Source organism: Mesoplodon bidens (genome assembly GCF_964165515.1).
Source record: "Mesoplodon bidens genome assembly, chromosome: 1".
Lineage (NCBI taxonomy): Eukaryota > Metazoa > Chordata > Mammalia > Artiodactyla > Ziphiidae > Mesoplodon > Mesoplodon bidens.
This window is the reverse complement of record NC_138176.1, coordinates 88,381,230-88,407,979: the sequence shown is the minus strand read 5'-3', so window position 1 is coordinate 88,407,979 and position 26,750 is coordinate 88,381,230. Positions and strand designations below refer to the sequence as shown.

The window sequence follows — 26,750 nt, the reverse complement described above, 5'->3', positions numbered from 1 at the left end:
TCTTCTAAAACTTACGGTAGCGCCGTCACTCACTGGCCGCGTGATTTGGGAGCGTCCGTGTGGGCCACGAGGGCCGGTGCGGAGATGCCGCAGCTACCAAGAGGGGGCTGCTGGCGTGCGGTGCTGGCTCGGGCCCGCCGCGTAGTGTTCTTTGCAGGGCCCCGCGGGAACTCGGGCGGCCCGGGTTGCGCTTGGGACGCCCCTTCCGGAGCCGGCGAGCTGCGGGGAGAGCTTGACAGATTCGGGGGCGTCTCCGTGCGCCTGGCGCGGCTGGACGCAATGCACCGCTTGGACCCGGTCGCCTTCCAGAGGGCCTTGCAGGGCAAGTGCGCCTGGTCCGAGGCTCCCCTGCCTTTCTAAGGAAGTAACCGCGGCCCCCACCCCCGAGTCGCGCCTGAGGGAAGGAGAGAGGGCGTGCGTGACCCGCAGCCGTTTTCTGCTTTTCGTTCTTGTGCCCTTGGCTGGGAGGTCTCTGAGGCGGTTGGGTGAAATGGTGACGAACTCAGACTTTGGGATCGGCAGCCCTTGTTTCTGGTCATCTTTCTAGTGTGTGACCTTGGGCAAGTTCTGTAAACCACCGTTTTCTCATCTGTAAAACCAGGTAATAGGAGCTCATGGGATGGCTGAGAGATAAATTGCATAATGCATATGAAGTGCCTCGCACGGTATCTGCCACGTATTTAACTCTCAGTAAATGTTTGTTGATGTTACGCTCTCGTTTACTATCACTTACCGACCCTTCGTTTCGCCGGACACTTTGCCCAAGGCAGAACCATGGCACTTTCTAGTACAGGTGGTGGACAGTGAGTGGGCCAGAGAGGTTCTGAGTGGTCTGTTTGTGCACAAATTGGGTCAGGAGCTGTGGCGCCTAGAACTAGGGTTTGCTTTTCCTTAACAAGCCTTTTGTGATTCACCGGAGAGATTGGTGTGTGGTTTCAGTCTCCAGTGGGAAAACTTGCCACTCTCTTTGAACCTTGAGTCCTGTGATAAGAAAGATAGCTTGGATGGAGGAGCCTTCACTTTGAGAGCCCGTGATTTGGCGGAGCAGCCTGTTTTTCACACTGCCCCTGAGGGCCCTTATAATCAACTTGAAAGCACAGCATGGAAACTCATCCTCTCACACTTAGAGGAAACAAAGTAATCTGTATCCTATGGAGCAATATGGCAAGTGAGCATCTATGGAAATATAACTGAGCTAGTCGTTTTCATCTTCAACCATCCTCAGTTCTAAACTGTTTACCTCTTCACCTTGTTTCCTCTCCTGGGGAACAGCTGCTAACTACAACAGTGTTAACAGTACGAGAATCAAATGTTCATCCTCTAATATGAGCACGTTTATGTGGGTAGACACAGGTATTTATTGTACACACTTGTTACTTGTTAGTGATTAAAGCATTACCTCAGTCAGGAAGGCAAAGCAGAAAGTGGGTTGGATTTGGAGTCACACATCCAGGTTTCAAGTCCCAGGTTCTGCCACATGCTTAACCAGGCATTAGGAAAATCACCACTGAAAATATTTGCCTCTTAGGTTGCTCATGTGAATAATGCCCACTCTAACTACTTTACTGGATAGATGTGGTAATCAAAGATAAATTACATGAAACTAATTTATAAACTCTGAAGTACCATATTCTTTTGTATCTTTTTAATTCTTTTGTACTTACTAAGTGCTGGACACTTTTAAGAACTTCAAAAGTATTGATTCATTTAATCCTCATACCTGTGAAGTAGGTACTATTATTATCCCCATTTCAAAGATGATGGTACTAAGAGACAGATTAACTTCCCCTGACTCTAGAATTTGTTCTTGGATGCACTATAAGAGCTATTGCTGTTTTTTTTTTTTTTGTTATTCAGTCAAACAAAAGTGAATGGTATTGCCTATAAAAAGAATCTTAAAATTATCTGAGAAGAAAGCCTTGTAGGAAGTCTAAATGTATTCTTTCTTTTCAAGTAAATAGAACTGATTGCCTATAATGTATTAGCAATAGTTGTTTTGCACCTTTACATGTTGAGGTCTATTCTTTTACTGTTCATGTTACTGATAACTAAAGTTAGATGGATGAAGAGGTAATATGTTGCTAAGCTTCACATATATCTGCATCAGTGGGGAAATAACACTGGTTCTGGTTGTTGCTGTGCCACTCACTAGCTGTGTGAGTTTAGACAAGCAAGTCATTGAATAGGAATTGAGCCCCAGTGTATAATCTCATGTTAACCTGGAGGATTGCAAATGCACAAAATATTAATTAGGATTAGAAAAACAGACAGTAAGAGGTGTCATCGGGCAATGTGTAGTAAGTTCTAGTAAATCTACTAGAAAGTAGTCCTCAGGTTCATATTTGGAAAGCACGTGAGGAAAGCTTATTGTCAAAGAGGTGGTATGTGAGCTCACTTTGAGGGCTGGATCTGAGCAGAGGGATGAGGGAAAGAGGAGGAAAAAGCATTGAAGTTTATTAGTGGAAAGGAGAAGAAAGAAAATATTTTAAAAAGGATCTTAGGCTTTGAGCATTGGAGCCATAAAAATGCCTGTAAGCAAAACTAAGGTGGCTGGTGTAGGAATCAGTTTTGAATATAGGTGTGAAGTTTGAGGCAGCAGCCTTCAGGAGATGCGAGCAGCTGAAGAGCAAAAAAAATACAGTGTTCAGTGAGGTCAGGACTAGGTTGTTAGTTGTTAGCTGAAGCAGTAGCAGTGGACAGATTCTCCAAGCCGGAGTGTAAAGAGAAAAAATAGGAAACAAGTGACTATACTTGTAGAACTTCAGCTTTTTCGTTTGATTGGAATGATTGGGAAGGAGGACACGGGAACTTTCTGGGGTGATAGAAATATTCTATAACCTGGACTGGAGTGTGGGTGGCACAGATGTATGCATAGGTCAAAACTCATCAAATGTTCACTTAAGGTTTGTGCATTTCACTTTATGTAATTCTGTGTCAGTTTTTTAAAAGATTTGATCAGAGAAGAATTGATGTGAGAAGGATCTGAAGGGGCGCCACAGCCCCAAATCAAAAGGTCCGTTAAATTAAGGCTCCCACATTGTCTGTCACTGTGTTAGGCACACTGACTTCAAAAAGGTAGAGAAAGATGGTCCTTAACCAAGAGATGCTTACTGCAGAGGCCATAGAAGAGGAGGGAAAGGAATCTAACCATTAAATAAATAATCAAGTCTTTCCCCCTCTCTCCACACACACTTTACAGGATTGTTGTAAAGATCGCGATGGTGGATGGAGAAAGTGATCTGAAAAGTTTCTCTAAAACTGTGGAAGTATTCATTTCTTCACCTATAAATTAGGGGTGATAATACCTGCCTTTCATGTTGTGAGAACTTAATGAAACAGTGTATCTAAAATGTCTGGAATTTAGTAAGGGCCATATAAATGTTAGCATCTTTTTTCCCTGGCTCAGTCTCAAGTAATAAAGTAAGAGAATTTAAAGTCAAAGACCGAAAATCTATTTTAATGTTTGCCATGGTATAATTTGTAATAAAGGAAAGTTAGAAACAATCTAAATGTCCAAAAGTAGGAGATCAGTTAAGTAGTTTATGGTATACCTATATGAAGAAAATTACACAGTCATTAAAAATGTGTGTGCATTAAAGAATTTTAATGGCATAGCAAAACGTTTATAATATGTAGTTAAAAAAATGTTGTAATTATATATGGTATGTCAATTCCAAAATTATATTCATGCAAAAAATGTCGATTTTAAATTTGTGTGCTAATGTGAAGTTTTGATTTCTTCATTGTACTTTATTTTGAAAATTTTCTAGAACTACCATACATTATTTAACAACAGTTATATTTTTCACCTTGAAATGTATAAACCAAAAATATATATATATATGTGTGTGTGTATATATATGTGTGTGTGTGTGTATATATACATATACACACACACACACATATATTAGAGACAGGACTTTTAAAGGAAGAGTAAATAAAAGACCATAATAGTCATTTATAAAGATGAAAACCAAGATTGTTAAAAGGAACAACAATGAAACGGTGTTTTATTTAAATCAGTTTATTTGTTGAAAACCAAGATTGTTAAAAGGAACAACAATGAAACGGTGTTTTATTTAAATCAGTTTATTTGTTGAAAACCAAGATTGTTAAAAGGAACAACAATGAAATGGTGTTTTATTTAAATCAGTTTATTTGTTCATTCTAATACAATTATTGAGCACCAGTTATATGCCAGGTATTGTGTCAGGTGATATATAAAGATCATCACTATATTGACTTTATTTTCAAGGAATTCAGTCTGGTGGAAAAATCTTATATAATTGTAATAAAACGTGGTAGTTTACGTGCTGCTGATGCATGTGAACAGTACATTTTGCGATTCCCCCGTGCCGCCCACCCGCCCCCAAAGAGAGCTAACTAGTAAGGGAAGTGGAGCTTAAACTTGGCTTCCTGGAGGAGGTGACACCCAGAGATGAGTTTTACTTTATTCCACTCCTCTCACTGGAAAATATTTACAGATGTTTATCTTCTGCGTTTTAGCTGCAATACAGAAATGGAGATCAGAAGGTAGAGTAGCAGTATGGCTGCACATTCCCATCCTCCAAAGTCGACTTATTGCCCCTGCTGCTTCCCTGGGCTTCTGCTTTCACCACGCAGAATCGGACTCATCCACTCTGACTCTGTGGCTGGGAGAGGGGCCCAGCAGATTACCAGGATATGCTACACATCAAGTGGGAGTTGCAGGTCTGTTTCAAACTAATGTTAATCACAGTTAACTTTTTAAAGGTTCACCCAGTTTCTTCTTACAGATGAGCCAGTAGTTGGTTCATGTGGAATGAACAAGTTGATTAAATGATTGTCCTCCTTGGAACTGCAGCTAGTATTGATACTTTAAATAGATGAAGTTTGCCTTATGAATCAGCAGAGGGCAGCACAGAGAACAATCAAGTTTAGTTTTCCAAAGGATATGTTTGAACATGTTTTTCATGGATATGTGAACTTCACTACTGAAATAGTAACAATGAATTGGGATCAGGGAATAGATTCATTTCATTATGGTAAAACATATTAGTACTAATTATGTGATTTAGTAAAATAAAAGATAACTTTTAAGTTGAATTTAAGGCAAAGCAAACCAGTTTTTCAGTGATTTGAACATTACTTCTTAGAGACATTTACATTAAGTCATTGTGCCAAACAGTTGTTTTAAAATAGCATAATTTAAATACAGAATTTTGAAGTCACTGGTTAGCTTCAGAGACAGTCTTGAGAGAAGACTTGCTTTAGGTGAAGACAGGAGTTCTCACATTGTAGAGAGTGCATCAGAATCACCAGGAGGGCTTGTTAAAACAGATTGCTGGGCCCCAGCCCCAAGAGTTTCTCATTCAGTTGGTCTGGGGCGGGGCCTGAGAATTGCTTTTTCTAATAAGTGCTCTGCTGCTACAGCTGCTAGTGTTGATGCTGGTCCTAGGACTACCCTTTGAGAACCAGGGTTAAGAAAACTAGATTTCCAAAAGAACAAAAATAGGAAAGAATCCTTATGATTTACTATGAAATAAAGCAGTAATATGTATTATTAGTAATTTATTAATAATATTATTTGCCTTTATATAATTTGCAAGAGTTTTTAAAGGTAGTTTGCATCTTTGAAGTGTTTTAAAGGAGATGTTCAAGGATTTCTGTTTTCTCTGTCCACGGTCTCACTCCCCTCTAGCAAGTAGAGGCAATTCAGCAACTTCCCATTCAGCTCTACTTCAAAAGACCACTTGAAAATTTGATGGCAGCCTTACACTTCGTGGAAAAGACATAGAGATAATTATCAATTCATTGGTACAGACTTTCAAAGCAGAGTTTCCAGTTAGTACTACAGATTTGGTAATATATGCGTAAAGAGTATCCTATGAAGAACTTGTTTATAACCAAGTACAGTATGGTATATTAGAGTTAAGATACGCCACAGGAGTTCAGGGAATGAGAGGTCGGAAACTTCATGAGAGTCTTGAAGGCCAGCTAGGATTTGAAGTGGCTGTTGGGATCAGGAGGTTGTGTAAGGAATTCTTCTGGGAAGGTACAGAGTTTTTAGGTGAAGAGAGAATAGCTGACACTTGTTTATAAGCTGCAGAAGGCGTAGCTGGTGAAGGGAGTCACAGCCCGCCACCCCAAGTGCCCCTGTGGCACGTTGATCATTCTGAGCTTTCTGCCTAAAGCAGAGTATAAATTTCTTCTACCACGAAGAGGAGAACATTCTTGTCACTGGAGCTGGGGAGTTGGCACAGAGATGAATCTGTGCAAACAGCCATTATATTCTGTTAGTTCCCCATATAGTTCCTAGTCACTTTTTCACAGTTTATCTTCCTTAGCCCACACCCCTTTTCCTCTTGTCATTTCTGCACAATTTATCCCTCTTTCTTAAAATGGAACATAAGCCCCTGGGTCTAACACTTTGGGGGGATCTTCACTTCTTTCTATGAAGTTCTCCACCCCTACTCAGGCCATGTAAAATTATTAACATCAAATAAAATATATATACTTCTTATCCATTTATCTGTACTTTGTCAGTTCAACTCACAGGTCCCAGACACAGAACCTAAGTGGGTAGAAGAAAATCTTTCCTCCCCTACACTGGAATGGAGTGAGCTATGGCTCTCTTTCTGTTCTTCATGCAGCAAGCTTTTATCTGCCTCAGAGCCTTTAAACCTACTGGCTCCTCTTCCTTCAGTGCTCTTCCCCAGAGCTTTGTTTATTGAGCTCTTTAGAGCTGAAACATCTCCTCAGAAAAGCTCCTGACCTTACTGCATAAAATAGAGTCCTCCCACCTGCCAGTCCCATCATCCTTTGTCCCTTTATCCTCTGTTTTTCTTTATAATACTTATCACAGTTTGAAATTGTCATATACTTAATTGACCCCACAATAATATAAACTCCACGAAGGCAGGTATTTTATCTGTCTTGTTTACCATTTTATCCTCAGGCTAAACACAGTGTCTGGTATAAAGTAGGTGCTCAATAAGTATTTCTCGAATGGTTAGGTAGATCTTCAGTTGGCAATGTCAGCCCTCTGAAAAGGCAGTTGTAGTGTGGTGAAGGGGCAGTGTCGCACAGTGAGAAGAATACCTGCTTGGGACCCAGACAGGACGTCAGTTTTAGGGCTGTGTGAACTTGGGCACTCAATTATACCACTCACAGGATTATTATGAGGAATAGCTGAGATAATGCACGTAAGGCACTTAGTACAGTACCTGACTAATCATAATATAATAACCTCTATTTAATCCCTGATCTCTTTGGGTTTATTTAACTTTTATGTTGTGACCAACAGGGGTCGCTCACATTGTGTTTAGCTGTGCTGATTTTGGCTCATGTTTATAGTGAATTAGGAAAAAGTTCAATTTGAGCAATCACAAATTATTAAAATTTAAGAATAGGTTTTCCTGGCATTCTATCCCTTGTAAAGTCCAATTAAATTACAGTTTATATTTTCTAATAGAATCCAACATTAAATTATATCTCACTTTGTGGTTTTCCTTCTTGGCTTTGAAATACTAAAATGTGGTGTTTCAACTTCAGAGAACATTGTTCTTCCTTCTGTTGCATGTATCTATTCCCTACTATATTTTACCTTTACATAGTATTTATCACCATCTCATGTTCTATGTAATTAATTTTTTATTTGTCACCTCCTCAAACACACACCAGAACACGAACCCCATAACAATGGGGAATTTTATTTTGTTCACCACTATATCCCTAGTACCTAGAAAAGTACCTGACACATAATAGGATCTCAATTAATATGCTATACATAGAACCTGTATGTATTATATATAGGAGCTCGGTTAATATTAAAAGAATGGATGAATAAGTGGAAAATATGTTTTTAACAGTATCTTCCCACATTATGTAAATACAAATAATTTTAAAATTATAACATTTAAAGGAACCTAATACAAATCATTAGTGTCATTTGTATTTTTGACCTAGGATTACCCAAAGAGAGAAAAAAAAACTTATTTTTGAGTCGCTAACATCTAGTAAAATGCCTAGTACACTGGGCAATGTATATGATGAATGAATAAATGAAAGCAATGGACTAAAACTTAAATAGAAATATTCCAAAGCAATATTTTGGTAAGTTATAACATTGTGTACATAACATGGTAAAGAAATTTAAGTGCTTTAAGGAGGCGGTCTTAAACTGAATATTGAGATATTTGAGATTTGGATCATCAGGGAGCACAGCCCATGTTTATACATAGTGATTCAAGGAATAAAAATGAGAATGGAAAAGTCAATTCATTGATTCAATAAATCTTTTTAGGCATTTAAAATTGGACACTAATAGATGATCTTATTTGCAAAACAGAAATAGAGACACAGACATAGAGAACAAACATATAGACACCAAAGGAGGAAGTGGTGGTGGTGGGGATGAATTGGGAGATTGGGACTGACACATATACACTATTGATACTAGCATAAAAATAGATAACTAATGAGAACCTACTGTATAGCACAGGGAACTCTACTCAGTGCTCTGTGGTGACCTAAATGGGAAGGAAATCCAAAAAAAGGGGATATATGTATACATATAGCTGATTCATTTTGCTGTACAGTAGACACTAACACAACATTGTAAAGCAACTATACTCCAATAAAACTTAATTTAAAAAAAATAAAATTGGACACTAAACACTAAAAAAGTATAGAAAGATTAATTTATACTGTCAGGAATAGATGATCTAGAGAAGGAGATGCAAATGATTATCCTACGAGTTAGCATGTGCTAGAACCATCATTGGTACTCTAAGTTGTTAAAAGAACCTAGATAACAGCAACTGATTTCTTGCTGGAGAAATTTACAACTCTTCATGAATGAGGTGGTTATTTGAACTAGGCCTTCAGGGATGGGTAGGATTTTGATGACCACAGGTAACAGTGTGGGAGTAGTCTGAGGTGAATGAAATTCATATTTCTCAATTATCTTCCCCCCCCAACAGGAGCTGTATTTGATGAAAATACTAGAAAAATATTGGTTGTACAAGATCGAAATAAAGTAAGTTGTTTCTGCTTTATAAATTGCTTTCTAAATGGTCTATCTAGAGAAAAAGTGTAGAATTTTGATATGCTCAAAGAATTATAGAAAGATATTTTTTTAATTTACTCTGATCAATATTTTTTTATTGACATATGCTTGATTTACAGTGTTGTGGTAATTTCTGCTGTACAGCAAAGTGATTCAGTCATATATATATATTCTTTTTTTAAATATTCTTTTCCATTATGGTTTATCATAGAATATTGAGTATAGTTCTCTATGCTATACATTAGGACCTTGTTGTTTATCCCCTGTACATATAAAAGCTTACATCTGTTAACCCCAACCTCCCACTCCATCTCTCCCCCAACCCTTTCCCCCTTGGCAACCACCAGTCTGTTCTCTATGTTCATGAGTCTGTTTCTGTTTCATAGACAGGTTCATTTGTGTCATATTTTAGATTCCACACATAAGTGATATCATATGGTATTTATCTTTCTCTTTCTGACTGACTTAGTATGATAATCCATAATTGTATCCATGTTGCTGCAAATGGCATTATTTTGTTCTTTTTTATGGCTGAGTAGTATTCTATTGTATATATGTACCACATCTTCTTTATCCATTCATCTGTCAGTGGACATTTAGGTTGTTTCCTAGTCTTGGCTGTTGTGAATAGTGGTGCTATGGTATGAGGGAGTGTTCTAATTTCATTGATTTACATGTGGCTGTCCTACTTTGCCAACATCATTTGCTGAAGAGACTGTCTTTTTCCCATTGTATATTCTTGCCTTATCAAAGATTAATTGACCGTAGGTATGTGGGTTTATTTCTGGGCTCTCTGTTCTGTTCCATATTTCTGTTTTTGTGCCAATACCATGCTGTTTTGATGACTACAGCTTTGTAGTATTGTCTGAAGTCTGGCAGGGTTATACCTCCTGCTTTTTTCTTTTTCTTGAGGATTGCATTGGCAATTCTGGGTCTTTTATGGTTCCATATGAATTTTGGGATTTTTCTGGTTCTGTGAAAAATGTCATGGCTAATTTGATATGGATCGCATTAAATCTGTAGATCACTTTGGGTAGTATGGCCATTTTAACAATATTAATTCTTCCAATCCAAGAGCGTGGGATATCTTAGAAAGATATTTTTAAAGTCATTTCTAAGGAGTTGTTGATCATTTGGATACTTATTTAATCCAAAAAACACTTATCCAGGCCTTAAAAATGTCAGAGTAACCTCAGTATTCCTAAGTATTATTTTATGACTACAAAAAAATTATAAATGGCTGTATTTAATTAGGAAGACAAACTCTGTTTCTAACAAGCTGTTAAGATATTATTCCACTCATTCAATATTCATCGAGCTCCTACTCTGAACCAGGTGCTAAGAATACAAAGATTAATAAGACAGTATCCCTGATGTCCTGTAGCTTACTATCCATTTCGGAAAGTAGTCATATAACAGATTGTTAACAATTAACTTCGCCTTTAAAAAGCCCCTAAAGACTTCTCCTTGGAAGTAACATTTAAACTGGGTCTTGAAGAATGAGTAGGAGATTCGAGGCAAAACAAAAACAAAACAAAACAAAAACCAGTGTGGGGAAGGGAGGTGGGGTAGAAAAACAGACTGAGAAAATTACAATTGCATATATAAAGGCACAGAGTTCAGAAAGGGGCTGATATGGTGTCTTAGTCCATTCATTCTGCTATAACAAAAATACCATAGACTGGATAGCAAAACATTTTTTTTCCTAATTATTATTTTATTTTGGAGTATAGTTCATTAACAATGTTGTGTTAGTTTTAGGTGTACAGCAAAGTGATTCAGTTATAAATATACATGTATCTATTCTTTTTCAAATTCTTTTCCCATTTAAGTTATTAAAGAATATTGAGCAGAGTTCCCTGTGCTATACAGTAGGTCCTTGGTGATTATTTTATATATAGTGGTGTGTATATGTTAATCCAAAACTTCTAATTTATCTCTCCCCACCACGTTTCCCCCACCTGGCAACCACAAGTCTGCTTTCAAAGTCTGTGATTCTGTTTCTGATTTGCAAATAAGTTCATTTGTCTCTCTCTTTTTTTTTTAAGACATTTCACACATAAGTGACATCATATGATATTGTCATTGTCTGACTTCATTTAGTATGATAATGTCTAGGTCCATCCATGTTGCTGCAAATGGCATTATTTCATTCTTTTTTTTATGGCTGAGTAATAGTCATTGTGTATATATATACCACATCTTCTTTATCTGTTCATCTGTCCATGGAAATTTAGGTTGCTTTCATGTATTGGCTATTGTAAATAGCGTTGCAATGAACACCGGGTTGTATGTATCTTTTCGAATCATGCTTTTCTTTGGATATATGCCCAGGAGTGGATTGCTGGATCATATGGTAATTCTATATTTAATTTTTTAAGGAACCTCCATACTGTTCTCTATACTGACTGTACCAACTTACATTCCCAGCAAGAGTGTAGGAGGGTTCTCTTTTCTGCACACCCTCTACAGCATTTATTGTTTGTAGACTTCTTGATGATGGCCATTCTGACCGGTGTGAGGCAATACCTCATTGTAGTTTTGATTTGCATTTCTCTAAAAATTAGTGATGTTGATCATCTTTTCATGTATTTGTTGGCCATCTGTCTTCTTTGGAGAACTATTTAGGTCTTCTGCCCATTTTTTCATTGGGTTGTTTGGGGTTTTTTTGATATTGAGCTGCATGAGTTGTTTGTATATTTTGGAGGTTAATCCCTGGTTGGTAGCTTCATTTGCAAATATTTCTCCCATTCTGAGGGTTGTCTTTTTGTCTTGCTTATGGTTTCCTTTGCTATGCAAAAGCTTTTAAGTTTAATTATGTCTCATTTTTTTATTTTCATTACTCTAGGAGGTGGGTCAGAAAAGATCTTGCTGAGATTTATGTCAAAGAGTATTCTGCCTATGTTTTCCTCTAAGAGTTTTATAATGTCCAGCCTTACATTTAGGTCTTTAATCCATTTTGAGTTTATTTTTGTATATGGTGTTAGGGAGTGTTCTAATTTCATTCTTTTTTTTTTTTTTTTTGTGGTATGCGGGCCTCTCACTGTTGTGGGCTCTCCCATTGCAGAGCGCAGGCTCAGCAGCCACGGCTCATGGGCCCCCAGCCGCTCCGCGGCATGTGGGATCTTCCCGGAACGGGGCACGAACCCGTGTCCCCTGCATCAGCAGGTGGACTCTCAACCACTACACCACTGGGGAAGCCCTCTAATTTCATTCTTTTACATGTAGCTGTCCAATTTTCCCAGCACCACTTTTTGAAGAGACTGTCTTTTCTCCATTGCACGTTCTTGCCTCCTTTGTCATAGATTAGGTGACCATAGGTGGGTGGGTTTATCTCTGGGCTTTCTATCCTGTTCCATTGATGTGTATTTCTGTTTTTGTGCCAGTACCATAGTGTCTTGATTACTGTAGCTTTGTAGTATAGTCTGAAGTCAGGGAGCCTGATTCCTCCAGCTCCGTTTTTCTTTCTCAAGATTGCTTTGGCTCTTCAGGGTCTTTGGTGTTTCATACAAATTGTAAAATTTTTTATTCTAGTTCTGTGAAAAATGCCATTGGTAATTGGATAGGGATTGCATTGAATCTGTAGATTGCTTTGGGTAGTACAGTCATTTTCACAATATTGATTCTTCCAATCCAAGAACATGGTATGTCTCTCCATCTGTTTGTGTCATCTTCCATTTCTTTCATCAGCATATTATAGTTTTGAGAGTACAGGTCTTTTGCCTCCTTAGATTTTTCTTGTTCCCTGAAATAAGCTTGTATCACTATAAACTTCCCTCTTAGAGCTGCTTTTGCTGCGTCCCAAAGGTTTTGGATTGTCGTTTTCTCGTTGGTAGGTATTTTATTCTTTTTGATGCAATGGTAAATGGGATTGTTTCTTTAATTTCTCTTTCTGATCTTTCATTGTTAGTGTATAGGAATGCAAGAGATTTCTGTGTGTTAATTTTGTATGCTGCATGCAGCTTTACTGAATTCGTTGATGAACTCTAGTAGTTTTCTGTTAGCATCTTTAGGATTTCCTATGTATGATCTCATGTCATCTGCAAACAGTGACAGTTCTACTTCTCCAATTTGGATCCCTTTTATATCTTTCTCTTCTGTGATTGCTGTAACTAGGACTTCCAAAATTATGCTGAATAAAAATGGTGAGAGTGCACATCCTTGTCTTGTTCCTGATCTTAGAGGAAATGCTTTCAGCTTTTCACCATTGAGAATGATGTTAGCTGTAGGTTTGTCATATGTAGCCTTTATTATGTTGAGGTAGGTTCCCTCTGTGCCCACTTTCTTGATAGTTTTTATCATAAATCAGTGTTCAATTTTGTCAAAAGCTTTTTGTGCATCTATTGAGATGATCATAGGGTTTTTTTATTTTTATTCTTCAGTTTCTTAATGTTGTTTATCACACTGATTGACTTGCGGATATTTAAGAACCTTGCATCCCTGGGATAAATCCCACTTGATCATGGTGTATGATTCTTTTAATGTATTGTTGGATTCAGTTTGCTAGTATTTGATTGAGGATTTTTGTGTCTATGTTCATCAGTGATATTGGCCTGTAAATTTGTGTGTGTGTGTGTGTGTGGTATCTTTGTCTGGTTTTGGCCTCATGGAATGAATTTAGGAATGTTCCTTCCTCTGCAATTTCTTGGAAGAGTTTCAGAAGGAGAGGTGTTAACTCTTTTCTAAATGTTTGGTAGAATTCACCTGTGAAACCACCTGGTCCTGGACGTTTGTTTGGTGGGGGGTTTTTAATCACAGCTTCAATTTCAGTATTTGTGAATGGTCTGTTCATATTTTCTATTTTTTCCTGGTTCAGTCTTGGGAGATTGGACCTTAGAATTTGTCATTTTATTGGCATGTAGTTGCCTTTAGTAGTCTCATATGATCTCATGTATTTCTACGGTGTCTGTTGTAACTTCTTTTTTATTTCTAATTTTATTGATTTGAGTTCTCTCCCTTTTTTTCTTGATGAGTCTGGCAAAAGATTTATCAGTTTTGTTTATCTTTTCACAGAACCATCTTTTAGTTTTGATCTTTGCTGTTGTTTTCTTCATCTCTGTTTCATTTATTTCAGCTCTGATCCTTATGGTTTCTTTCCTTCAACTAACTTGGGGTTTTGTTTGCTCGTCTTTCTCTACTTGTTTTAGGTATAAGGTTAGGGTGTATATTTGAGATTTTTCTCGCTTCCTGAGATAAGCTTGTATCACTATAAACTTCCCTCTTAGAGCTGCTTTTGCTGCATCCCACAGGTTTTGGATCATTGTGTTTTCATTTTAATTTGACTCTAGGTATTTTTTGATTTCCTCTTAGAATTCTTCAGTGGTCCATTGGCTGTTTAGTCACATATTGTTTAGTCTCCACATGTTTGGTTTTTTTTACAGTTTTTTTCTTGTATGTGATTTCTAATCTCAAAACGTTGTGGTTGGAAAAGGTGCTTGATATAATTTCAGTTTTCTTAAATTTACCGAGGCTTGATTTGTGGCCCAAGGTGTGCTCTATCCAGGAGAATGTTCCATGTTCACTTGACAGGAACGTGTATTCTGCTGCTTTCAGATGGAAAGTTCTGTAAATATCAATTAAGTCTATGTGGTCTAATGTGTTATTTAAGGTCTGTGTTTCCTTATTGATTTTCTCTCTGGATGATCTGTCCGTTGATGAAAGTGGGTTGTTAAAGTTCCCCACTATTATTGTGCTACTGTCAATTTCTCCTTTTATGGCTGTTAACATTTGCCTCATACATTGAGTTCCTCTCTGTTGGGTGCATATGTATTTACAATTGTTATATTTTCTTATACTGATCCCTTGATCCTTATGTAGTATCCTTCTTTGTCTCTCTTAACAGTCTTTAAAGTCTGTTTTGTCTGATTTGAGTACTGTTGCTCCAGCTTTCTTTTGATTTCCATTTGCATGGAATACCTTTTTCCATCCCCTCACTTTCAGTCTGTATGAGTCCCTAGATCTGAAATGTGTCTCTTGTAGCCTGCGTATATATGGGTCTTGTTTTTGTATCCATTCAGCCAGTCTCCGTCTTTTGGTTGGGCCATTTAATCCATTTACGTTTAAGGTAATTATCAATATGTATGTTCTTATTGCCAATTTTGTTAGTTGTTTTGGGTTTGTTTTTGTAGGGTTTTTTTTCTTCCCTTCTTCTTTTGTTCTCTTGTGATTTGATGACTATCTTTTCTGTTGTGTTTGGATTGCTTTTTCTTTTTGTGTGTGTATCTATTGCAGATTTTCAGCTTGCAGTTCCCATGAGGTTTTGATGTAGCAGACCATATATATATATGAGATTGTTTTAAGTTGCTGGTCTCTTAATTTCCAAACCATTTCCAATATCCTCCATTTGTACTCTGCTTTGCTCACAATTTCTGGTTTTCCTATCATATTTGTGTGTAGATGATTTCAACCTTAAATGTATGTTTGCCTTTACCAGTGAGCTTTCTCATTCATAATTTTCTAGTTTCTAGTTGTGACCTTTTCTGCCTAGAGAAGTTCCTTTACCATTTATTGTAAAGCTAGTTTGGCGGTGCTGAATTCTCTTAGCTTTTGCTTGTCTGTAAAGGTTTTGATTTCTCCATCAAATCTGAATGAGAGCCTTACTGGATACAGTATTCTTTGTTCTAGGTTTTTCCCTTTCATCTCTTTAAATACATCATGCCACTTCCTTCTTGCCTGAATAGTTATTGCTGAAAACTCAGCTGTTAACCTTATGGGGCTTCCCTTGTATTTTATTTGATGCTTTCCTCCTTCACAGCTCCCTCCCTGGGGCTCAGGTCCCATTGAATTCCTTTCTCTCTCTTTTTTTTCCTTTATTCTTTTGTCTTACTCGGTTATGTGGAAGTTTTCTTGCCCATTCTGCCAGCATTCACTAGATGTTCTGTGTGAATCATTCCACTTGTCAATGTGTTTTTGATGTATTTGTGGGAGGAGGTAAACCTCTAATAGTTTTGTGTGGAGTCTTGAGGGTTTCCTATATGGAGTATTATGTCATCTGCGTATAAATACAATTTTGCCTCTTCCCTTCTGGTTTGGATACTTTTTTATTTCTTGTCTCATTGCTGTGGCTAGGACTGCCAATGCTATGTTGAATAGAAATGGTGAGAGTGGGCATCCTTATCTTGTTCCAGAGTTTAGTGGGATGGCTTTCAGCTTTTCACCATTGAGTATTATGTTGGCTGTGGGTTTGTCTTAAGTGGTTTTTATTACAGAGATATTTTCCCTCTATACCCACTTTGTTGAGAGTTTTTTCATGAATGGATGTTGAATGTTGTCAAATGCTTTTTCTGCATCTGTTGAGATGACCATGTGGTTTTTGTCTCTCCTTTTGTTAATGTGGTGTATCACGTTGATTGATTTGCATATGTTGAACCATTCTTACAACCCTGGAATTAATCCAACTTGATCATGGTGTTTGATCTTTGTATGTATTATTGGATTCGGTTTTCTAGTATTTTGTTGAGGATTTTTGCATCTATGTTCATCAAAGATGTTGGCCTGTAATTTTCTTTTTTTGTAGTGTCTTTGTCTGGTTTTGGTATTACGGTGATGGTCGCTTCATAGAATGAATTTGAGAGTGTTCCCTCCTCCTCAGTTTTTTGGAATAGTTTGAGAAGGATAGGTATAAGTTCTTCTTTCTACGTTTGCTAGAATCCCCCAGCGAAGCCGTCCAGTCCTGGGTTATTGTTTGCAGTTTTTTTAATTACGGATTCTATTTCACATCTAGAGGTTGATCTGTTCAAGTTACCTATTTCTTCTTAACTCAGTTTTGGCAGGCTGTATGTTTCTAAAATTTGTCCGTTTCTTCTAGGTTGTTTTAATTTGTTGGCATATAACTGTTCATAGGATTCTCTTAGGATTTTTTTTTCTTATTTCTGGTGGTATCAGTTGTTATTTCTTCTCTTTCATTTCTTAATTTGTTTATTTGGGTCCTCTCTCTTTTTTTCTTGATGAACCTGCCTAGAGGTTTGTCAATTTTGTTTATCTTTTCAAAAATGCAGCTCTTGCCTTTATTGATCTTTTCTCTTGTTTTTTTGGATCTCTCTTCTATTTCCTCTCTGATCTTTATTATTTCTTTCCTTCTGCTGACTTTGCTGACTTTGGATTTTGTGCATTCTTTTTCTAAAATTCTTTCAGTTGGTAGGTTAGGTTGTTTATTTGAGATTTTTTTTGTTTCTTGAAGAAGTCCCGTATCGCTATGAACTTCCCTCATAGAACTGCTTTTGCTGCATCCTATGGATTTTGTAAGGTTTTTATTTTCATCTGTCTCGGTATTTTCTGATTTCCTCTTTGATTTCATTGTTGACCCATTGGTTTTTTAGTAGCATATTGTTTAGTCTCCATGTGTTCATTCTTTTCCCAATTTTCTTTCTGTGGTTAATTTCTAGTTTCATGTAGTCAGAAAAGATGCTTGAGGTAAGTTCTATCCTCTTAAATTTGTTGAGGCTTGTTTTGTGTCCTAGTATGTGTTTTATCCTAGAGAATGTTCCATGTGCACTTGAGAAGAATTTTTTTTTTTTTTTTGGATGTAGTGTCCTGTAAACATCAATTAAGTCCAACTGGTCTGTTGTGTCATTTAGGACCTCTGTTGCTTTATTGATTTTCTGTCTGTAATATCTGTCAATATCAGTGGGGTGTTAAAGTCTCCTACCATTATTGTATTTCTGTCAGTTTCTCCCTTTATGTCTGTTATGTATTTGTTTTATATATTTAAGTGCTCTTATATTGGGTGCATATATGTTACAGTGTAATATCAGGTTTTTGGTATTGATCCCTTTCATCATTATAGTGTCCATCTTTGTCTTTCTTTGTAGACTTTTTTAAAAAGTCTGTTTTGTCCGATATGAGTATTGCTACCCCTGCTTTCTGGTTTCCATTTGCATGAAATATCTTTTTCCATCCCCTCACTTTCAACCTGTGTGCATATTTCACCCTAAAGTGAGTCTCTTGTCCACAGCATATTATGGGTTCTTTTTTTTTTTTTTTTTTTAATCCAGTCTGTCACTCTGTGTCTTCTGATCAGAGCATTTAGTCCATTGACACATAAAGTAATATTGATAGGTATGTACTTGTTGCCATTTAAAACCTTGTTTTCCAGTTGTTTTTGTAGCTCTTTTTTGGCTCATTTCTTCTTTTTGTTTTTCCTTTTGTGATTTGTTGGTTTTCTTTTTTAGTTTGCTTGAGTTTCTTTATTTTTTGTTTTTTTTTAATCTGTTGTATGTTTTTGATTTGTGGCTACCCTGGTTTACAAGTATGTTGACCCATAACTGTATCTACTTTAAATTGATAGTCATGCAAGTTCAAACACATTCTAAAAGATTTACATTTTTATACTCCCCTCCCCCACTTTTTGTGATTTTGATATCCTGTTTTGCATCTTCATGCTTACCCTTTACTGTTTGTTGTAGTTATAATCACTTTTACAATTTTTTATTGTTTTTTAAATCTGTGTGCTTGTTTATATAATTTTCAGTCCTTTCATATATTTGCCTATCCTATTGTGTTTTTCTTTTTTCTATAGGTTCTTGCTTCTTTTCTATTTAGAGAAGACCTTTCAGTATTTCTTTTAGGGTAGGTTTAGTATTGCTGAATTCTTTTAGTTTTTGCTTGTCTGAGAAATTCTTTCTCTCCTAAATGATAATCTTGCTGGGTAGAGTATCCTAGGTTGCAGGTTTTTCCCTTTCAGGTCTTTGAATATATCATGTCACTCCCTTCTGGCCTGCAGAGTTTCTGCAGAGAAATCAGCTGATAGCCTTATGGAGTTCCCTTGTAACTGACTCTTTTGTTTTTCTCCTGCTGCCTTTAGAATCCTCGCTTTAACTTTTGCCATTTTAATTATGATATGTCTTTGTGTGTGTTCATGTTGTTTGGGACCCTCTGTGTTTCCTGTACCTGGATATATGTTTCCTTCTTAAGGTTTGGAAAGTTTTCAGCCATAATTTCTTCAAATACATTTTTGATACCCTTTTTTCTCTTCTCTCCTTCTGTGCATAGGTTGGCACACTTTACATATCCCATAGATCTTGTATGTTGCTTTCATTTTTTTTTCATTTGTCTTTCTGTCTGCTGTTCTGATTGGGTGATTGCCATTATTCTGTCTTCTAGATCACTTATTCCTTCTGTGTCATTTAGTCTGCTATTCATTGCTTCTAGATTGGTTTTTATCTCAGTAATTGAATTGTCTGTTTGACTGGTTCATTTTTAGTTTATAGTTCCTTGTTACAGTGATCTGAATTTTATTAATAATCTTTTTTTATTTTATTAATAAATAATAAACTTTTATTATTATTTTATTAATGATCTTAGTAAATTTCATTTTATTAATAATCTGAATTTTATTAATAATCTTTTTTTTAACTTTATTTATTTTTGGCTGTGTTGGGTCTTTGTTGCTGCATGCGGGCTTTCTCTATTTGTGGTGAGCCGGGGCTACTCTTCGTTGCAGCGTGTGGGCTTCTCATTGTGGTGGCTTCTCTTGTTGCAGAGCACGGGCTCTAGGCACGTGGGCTTCGGCAGTTGTGTCATGCAGGCTCAGTAGTTGTGGCACATGGGCTTAGTCGCTCCACAGCATGTGGGATCTTCCCAGACCAGGGATCAAACCCGTTTCCCTTGCATTAGCAGGCAGATTCTTAACCACTGTGCCACCAGGGAAGTCCCAATAATCTTTCTTAAATCAGCATTTTTATTACCTCATTTTTGGACTCAGAGTCTAATAGACTGGTGAGGTCTGTTTCATTATTTGTTCTTTCAGGAGATTTTTCTTGTTCTTTTAATTGGGAGTAGTTCCTCTGTTTTTTAAATTTCTCTGTCTCCATGAATTTAGGAGAAACCATTATCTACTTTGGTCTTGAAGGGGTGTTTCCGTGTGTAGATTGTGTGAGTCTGTTATTTTTGGTGCAAGGGCTTGTTTTGGTATAGATGCCAGCCACTTCTTTCTTCAGAGCGTGCTGGCTGTTATCCCACTGATAGGGGTTGTAATAGGTGTTGTGGTGTGCAGAACCTGTGCTAGATGAGGGGCAGGGCCTCCTCTTTGCTCCATGGCTGTCACCACCCTGTTGGGGGCAGTGTCTGCTCCCCAGTTGTTGAAGAAGCCCTAATGGTTGGGTGCAGTTAGGTTCAGTTGCCCTTGAGTGTGTACTCTGCCCCAAAGGAGGTGACTGCAGAAGCATATAAGGCCTGTGTAGTCACAGCGAACCTATGCACCTGTAGTTGCCCATGGTTTCGCCCAGAAGCAGCCAGTGGTCTCGTCCCTTTCTCTGTAGTGTTCATCCCAGACCTAGTGCTAGGCTGTGGTGCGGAGTAGGCTGGGGCTGGAGGCTGTGACTGCAGGAATTGAGGTTGCTGTGCTGCACTTGGGACCTGGGCATCCTCTGTGGTAGACCTCTACCAGGACCTGCCAGCCCCACATCCAGCTCCACACTGCAGTGTGAAGTGGGTGGAGCTGGAGCGCTCCCACTGGAAACGTACCACTGCATACTCCTGCCCAGGGCCTGTCTGCTCAAGACTCAGCATCCAGCCACTCTGCTTTTCTCTGGCACCACCTATGCATGCGCTGACAAAGTCTGCTGCAGCCAGACCCGCCCCTGCTGTGCACACACCTACCACAGGCTCCGAGGTTCTCCCCAGACTACACCTCAGACCCTTCAAGTTGTCTCTGTGCAGCTATATTGAGTCCTCTCCCAGGGACTTGGAGATTTGGCAGTTAGCCACTGCACGTAATTGTGGCACCGCCCGGTGCATGCACTGACAGTGTCTGCCCAGTTTGATCCACCACCCCCATGTGTGCACTGACAGTGGTTGAGAGTCCGCCTGCCGATGCAGGGGACACGGGTTCGTGCCCTGGTCCGGGAAGATCCCACGTGCCGCGGAGTGGCTGGGCCCGTGAGCCATGGCCGCTGAGCCTGTGCGTCCGGAGCCTGTGCTCCGCAACGGGAGAGGCCACAACAGTGAGAGGCCCGTGTACTGCAAAAAAAAAAAAAAAAAATAGGGCCTAGTTATGAGGGGCCCTGAGAGCCAGGAAGAGGAGTTTAGATTTGATATAGAAACAATTCAGATTTTGTTTACTGAAAGATTTTGATTGAGGTGACAGTGATGAAGATGATATATGGACAACTATACTCTGTTTATTTATCTCTATACTATGTTATTTACCCTTTTACCATAGGATAAATTGCTAGATCTAGAAATTGGAGATAGGGTGAAAGGCATGCAGAGAGGCTATTTACCCAAAATTATGCAGATAACATAGTAGTAAAACCAATCTAGCCAATCTAATTTTAGAGTCTGTAATCTTAAAAAAAATTAGCCAAAACCTAAATAAACTCATTTCATGTGAGAGTGATAAGCCCTGATTCTCTCCACATTCAATTCCAAGCATCAAGTAAGGATTTCAAAGATATACAGCTATTTCCCTACACGCCATGAAATTATGAGGGACATCAGATGGTCTTTAACTTATCCTACTCTAACCTACAAAAGAAAAGTTCCCGTAGTCATTATTTTACTATTTTATCATTCAGGTCTTAACTACCCTTAGGCCAAAGGAGGTTGTATTAATATATAATTATTATTTAGTACCCAAGGTCTGAGAAAACTTATTTAGGATTTTGTTCAATTAAATTGGGTTAGACTGAAAATGGATATTATAACTCTCTGCAGTATGGCAGAGAGATGATATGCCCAAACATATTGGCAGATACCATATATATATATGGTATACAAGTATATACAAGTAACATAAATTGGTTAATTTCTTTTGCTAAGTTTGAAAAATAATCTATACCTTGGTATATAAAAGTTACTTCTAAAGAGATATTATAAAAGGTTTTACTATCTTTCAAGTGTAGCCCTTTAACTGTCTTTTCCTTGCATTTAAAGAAGCAACAGTATCACCAAAATTTAATTTTTTCTACGCTCAGGTGACATAAGAAGTTGTACAAACAAAATTGGATCAGGAGACCTGGGTTCTAAGATTTGGCCCTGCCATTAGCTAGCTATACAACTCTGGGCAAATCTGTGAGCCCCTGGGAACCTAAGTTGCCCCATTTATGAAATTAAGGAGTTAGATTCAATGTTCACAAATGAAATATCCCAATACTATAATTCTCCCTATACACTTATGCACATGTAAGATAAGATACCAGATATAACCTGGTTTAAACTACTTTGGTATTTTGGAAAGAAAAGGGTAAACTTTTAAAATTTTAAAATAGCACACTGTGTCATAAGTGACTTTATCAAATAAAATTTCATTAAGAACTTGGACAGAGACTGAAAGACAGCCGGAGTAACATGATTGCTCCATTCTGAGCAGTTTTTCAGGGCTGGTGGATCAACCAAATTAAGAATCTATTTATGTAATTACTCATTTATTAAAACATGGAAATTCATGGAGAACAAACCTAGGTCTAACTAATAATATTAAAAATTGGCTTGCAGTCTGAAAAAAAGAAAAGAAAGAGCTTCCCTGGCAGTTATGGCTAACCTGTCTTACTCCAAACCTAGACAGCGTGATGTTTTGGGGATGGTTTTTTTTTTTTTTTCCCTTATAAAACCTTCCAAGACAAATGATTTAACAGGTTTAATTTGCAGAAATCAAACTTCCAGAGCAATCTGTATTGCAGCAATTGAAAAGGAAAGAATTGAATTGAGCTTTATTTTTAAAACAGGGCAATAGGGGCTTCCCTGGTGGCACAGTGGTTGAGAGTCCGCCTGCTGATGCAGGGGAAACGGGTTCGTGCCTCGGTCTGGGAGGATCCCACATGCTGTGGAGCGGCTGAGCCTGTGAGCCATGGCCGCTGGGCCTGTGCTCCGCAACGGGAGAGGCCACAACAGTGAGAGGCCCACATACCGCAAAAAAAAAATAAAAAAAAAAAAACAGGGCAATAGTCAAAACTATACTAAATTTGCCTGAACTCCACCGTAAATGACTAAAAACTTTTATAATTGTCAGTTAATCATGATTGCATTCAGTGCCTCTCTAGTTTTGCTCATCTTAATTTCAAAGAAGTAATTGGTAGTGTTTTCTGGAATGTTTGTTAGTATTTTCCAAGGTAGTCAGGAAACAAAGGGATACCCAAGACTTAATGACTAAACAAAAACTCCAAGAGACCTATCCACAGTGGCATTGTTTTAGCCATTCTTCATCCTGTAACATCGGCTTATAAAGATGTGAGTGGAGAGTTTTCAATCCTCCACCTCAAGTTTCCTTTGGGGGTCAGTTGCCTTTAGGGTCAGTTGAAGGTCATACCCTTAAGCTGGGGGGACTTTTGAGTAATTAACCCTAGATAGGTTCCTAAATGGTTTATTTGATGTCTCTTGGAACTAACAGCCATATCTGAAGAGGATTAAAAACCCAAGTAAAGTGTAGCACCAGCTCTGCTATGGCTTCCAGCCTACTAAAAATTCATAACCAAACATTTGCTAACACTCAACCATTCTCCAAGTCACTTGTTCTTCTATTATAGTACATATTCGTGATCCTAATTGATGAGGTTTTCAGGCTAGACAAAATTATTTTAATTCTATCATTTTGCTATTTAATAGAAATAAAATCAGATAAATAACGATGATAATTGTGATGACAAAATACTTCTGCAAAAATTTTCTCATTTAATAGTGGTATTCGTTATTATCTCCATTTTTCAAAAAAACTTTAGAGAGGTTGCAGTAACTTTTTCAAAATTACACAACTGGTAATTGGCAGAGTCAGAATTTAAGGCTAGAGAGGAATCTTTTCACTAAACTAAAGCAGATGAAAACATAAATGGAATTAAAACTTGGATTTGAGGGAGTCAGTAGTTTTATGGCAATGCCTATCATACTTTGCATAGGATACAAGACTTCACTTGAATGGGGTTTGTTTTTTTAGGGAGGTAGTTTTTCGCTTTTTTAAATACATAGTACAGATGCCACTGTCTATTGATTAGGTTGACAATTCCATTCAGTTCAGTTGCCAACAATGATACTTAAGCAGTACATATTTGGCCTAAAGAAAAAAAAAAGAGGTTAGAACAAAAGTGTGTGAAGAAAAATTATTATGGAGAAAAGGGACATGATTAACTGAAGGATATAAAGAGTAATTTTAGAAGTTATGGCAGCTTCTAATAAAGTTTGTGTATGCAGTTTCTCACCAGGTGCTGAATGTTAGTTTCCTTCCTGGCTGGAAGCTCCCCAGAAAGGATTTATGGCAGCTTTGTTCTCAGAAAGCTTTACTTTTAATCAGATAAAGGGAATCTCAGAAAAGGCTTCTTTCCGCATCTTGCTGTATCTCAGATGTCTTCAGTTTAAGGTAATCTTTATACCATTCTGGTAGGTTGTGCATTCCTTCATTTGGGACTGCACATTAGCTTATCAAATCTCTAATAAGAAATGCTGTTCAGCTGCTGATATCTCTGAACTCAAAGGGCCTGGGACCCAGCATCAGCTGGCCGGTGTCTCTGGGGAGGGGACACAAAGAAGCTTATGTTGGAAATGCTAGGAAACTGCAAAGTGGATTTGGCTGTTGCTATGGGAAGGAACTGCTGCTGCCAGAATGAAGCAGCATGCAAAGGCAATACAGGAACCACAAGCATGTGGGAAGCCCACAGGAAGAAGACAGGAGGAGCTGCTCCCTTCTTCCTCCTCCAACCTTGCAGTCTGTTGGTGGGGCCTAACAGGGAGTCAGTTGGCAAGACCAAAACTGCTTAGCAGAGTCCTAGCTCCAGCATCACTAGGCAGAGCATGGAGGCTGAATTTGAAGTTGAGGGACAATCATAGTGTCAACTTCTTAGAAACCACACATTCTCACACCCCTGCCCCACCCCCAGGCCTGATGAATCAAACTCTAGGGATGCCGCTCAACAATTTGTGTGTTAACAAGCCCTCCAGGTGTTTTAGGTGCACGGTCAAGTTTGAGAACCTCCAAACTAGAACACTGGGCATCCAGATTCTTCATTTGCTGATTTTCAGTCTTGCCAGTGATTGGTTCTTTAAGAGTGAGAAAGTACTGCTGCTCAGAACCTAATCATGATCCCCACCATGCTTCTAGGCAGTTGGGATTGGCAGAAGCTGGAAACAAATTCAAATTATATAAGACTTTGGTTTCTTTGTGAATTAAATAGAAGTGATACTCTTACTTAGGGTTTTGATTTAAATTATGAACAGAGATCTATCTAACAGAGCAATAAAATATAAAAACGGAGTATTAATGTATAGCTCAATGTTGTAATAAAAATTATAAAGTGAAACTAAATCATATTTAATTTCTGTAATTATTTTGGTGTTAGGTGGAATTTAAGCATAAATGACAGCTATTAGCTGTAAATAACTAATTAGCATTATTTTCAGACATCTGAGCCATTTTTTCTTTCTTTGCATGAGCAAATGCACACTCAGACTCAAAGCTGAAATACTTAAAACATGTCCTTTCTCCTTTCCTACCCATATAGTCCCTCCCTTTGTCCCTGCCCCATAATTTTGAGGAACAAAAGACCTAACAGTGGCTTGACCTTGTAAACCAGGTGCTAAAGAGCTGAGTTAATGGTAGGGACCTACTCATTCATTTGCCAGACATTACCGAGTGCCTGTACATAACTATGTTGTAGGCTCTGTTTTAAGCTCTAAGTAAACATTAGTGAACAAAGCAAAGTTTCTACATCTGGAGCTTATATTCAAATAGATAAGATACAAATAATAAGTGAATGACTAAATAATATATAAAGTGATGGTGAATGTTATTAAGAAAAATACAGTAGTATAAGGAGAAAGAGAATGACTAGCCTTGCTATATTGTGCATTAATTTTGTGTATGCCCTAAACCTAGCACTCAGTAAATTTTTATTGAATGAATGAACAAACTTATTAAGACATCTCTGTGGTAGCATCTGTCTCATAACAGTGATAATATTGTAGTTAATTAGATTTATCTAAACACAGTGGCTCTGAATTCTGAAGAGTGAGAGTAGTAGCATTAAAGACCAGAACAGTGAAAAGAAAAGATAATGAGATCTCAGGCATCTGACCAAGTTTGAGTTAGGGAAGAATGATAAAGTCAAATAATATAAGAACCAAAAGGAAGAGGCTAGCAAGTCTGTACCCTTGTTCTAGGTTCTTGAGATTAGACAATTTCTATTTGAAAGAAATTAATAGTCTTTGGGGGGGTTCTGTTTACACAAATTCCTAGTTAGGATTTCAGCAGCCACACCCAGGGAAGATCCTGATGCTAATCATCTGCTTAGGAAAACAGAAGATGTCTGTGGGGTTGGAAAAATAGTGAGAAAAAGGATCAGAAAATGAGTCATTCCTATTTACCCATTCTAGAAACGCTAAAATAAACTTGAGTTTATCTTCAGGATAGGTTTTATAAGAAACATTGGTATTAAACTTGAAATTGCCTTAACAGAAAATATCTTACACTCTGCTAGTATGAAGAATGCATTAAAAAATAATACCCTTTGTTGATATCCAAAATGCTTACTATTGGGGCTAGCAGTTCCTAACACCGAGGAAGGAAAGAGGTTCCAGTGATTGATGGGACCACTGTACATCATTTACACACTCTTCTGTTTTACACTCACACCTACAAACACACGTGCACACACACAATCAGATTTATAATTGGCAAACGTATAGGAAAAATTTATCACATTCACCATTCTACAATATGCTGGAATTACTCTAAATATGCTTTAAAATCACACATTTTTATAACTTAAAAAGGATAACT

At 37.8% G+C, this 26,750-nt stretch overlaps 1 protein-coding gene across 3 annotated transcripts in view; it reads left to right on the top strand.

Annotated features, from left to right (window-relative positions):
- NUDT6 (nudix hydrolase 6) overlaps nucleotides 1-26,750 on the top strand; it is a 34,176-nt gene that overhangs the window by 35 nt on the left and 7,391 nt on the right. The window contains exons 1-3 of one of the 3 annotated variants that reach the window (XM_081246208.1): nucleotides 50-322; nucleotides 4,507-4,710; nucleotides 8,964-9,019. In XM_081246208.1, the coding sequence (XP_081102334.1) occupies nucleotides 85-322; nucleotides 4,507-4,710; nucleotides 8,964-9,019 (498 nt within the window). In that variant the 5' untranslated portion in view covers nucleotides 50-84. Of the gene's footprint in view, nucleotides 1-49; nucleotides 323-4,506; nucleotides 4,711-8,963; nucleotides 9,020-24,169; nucleotides 24,336-26,750 lie in introns of those variants that run through there. The other 2 variants (XM_081246209.1, XM_081246210.1) reach the window with 2 other exon arrangements.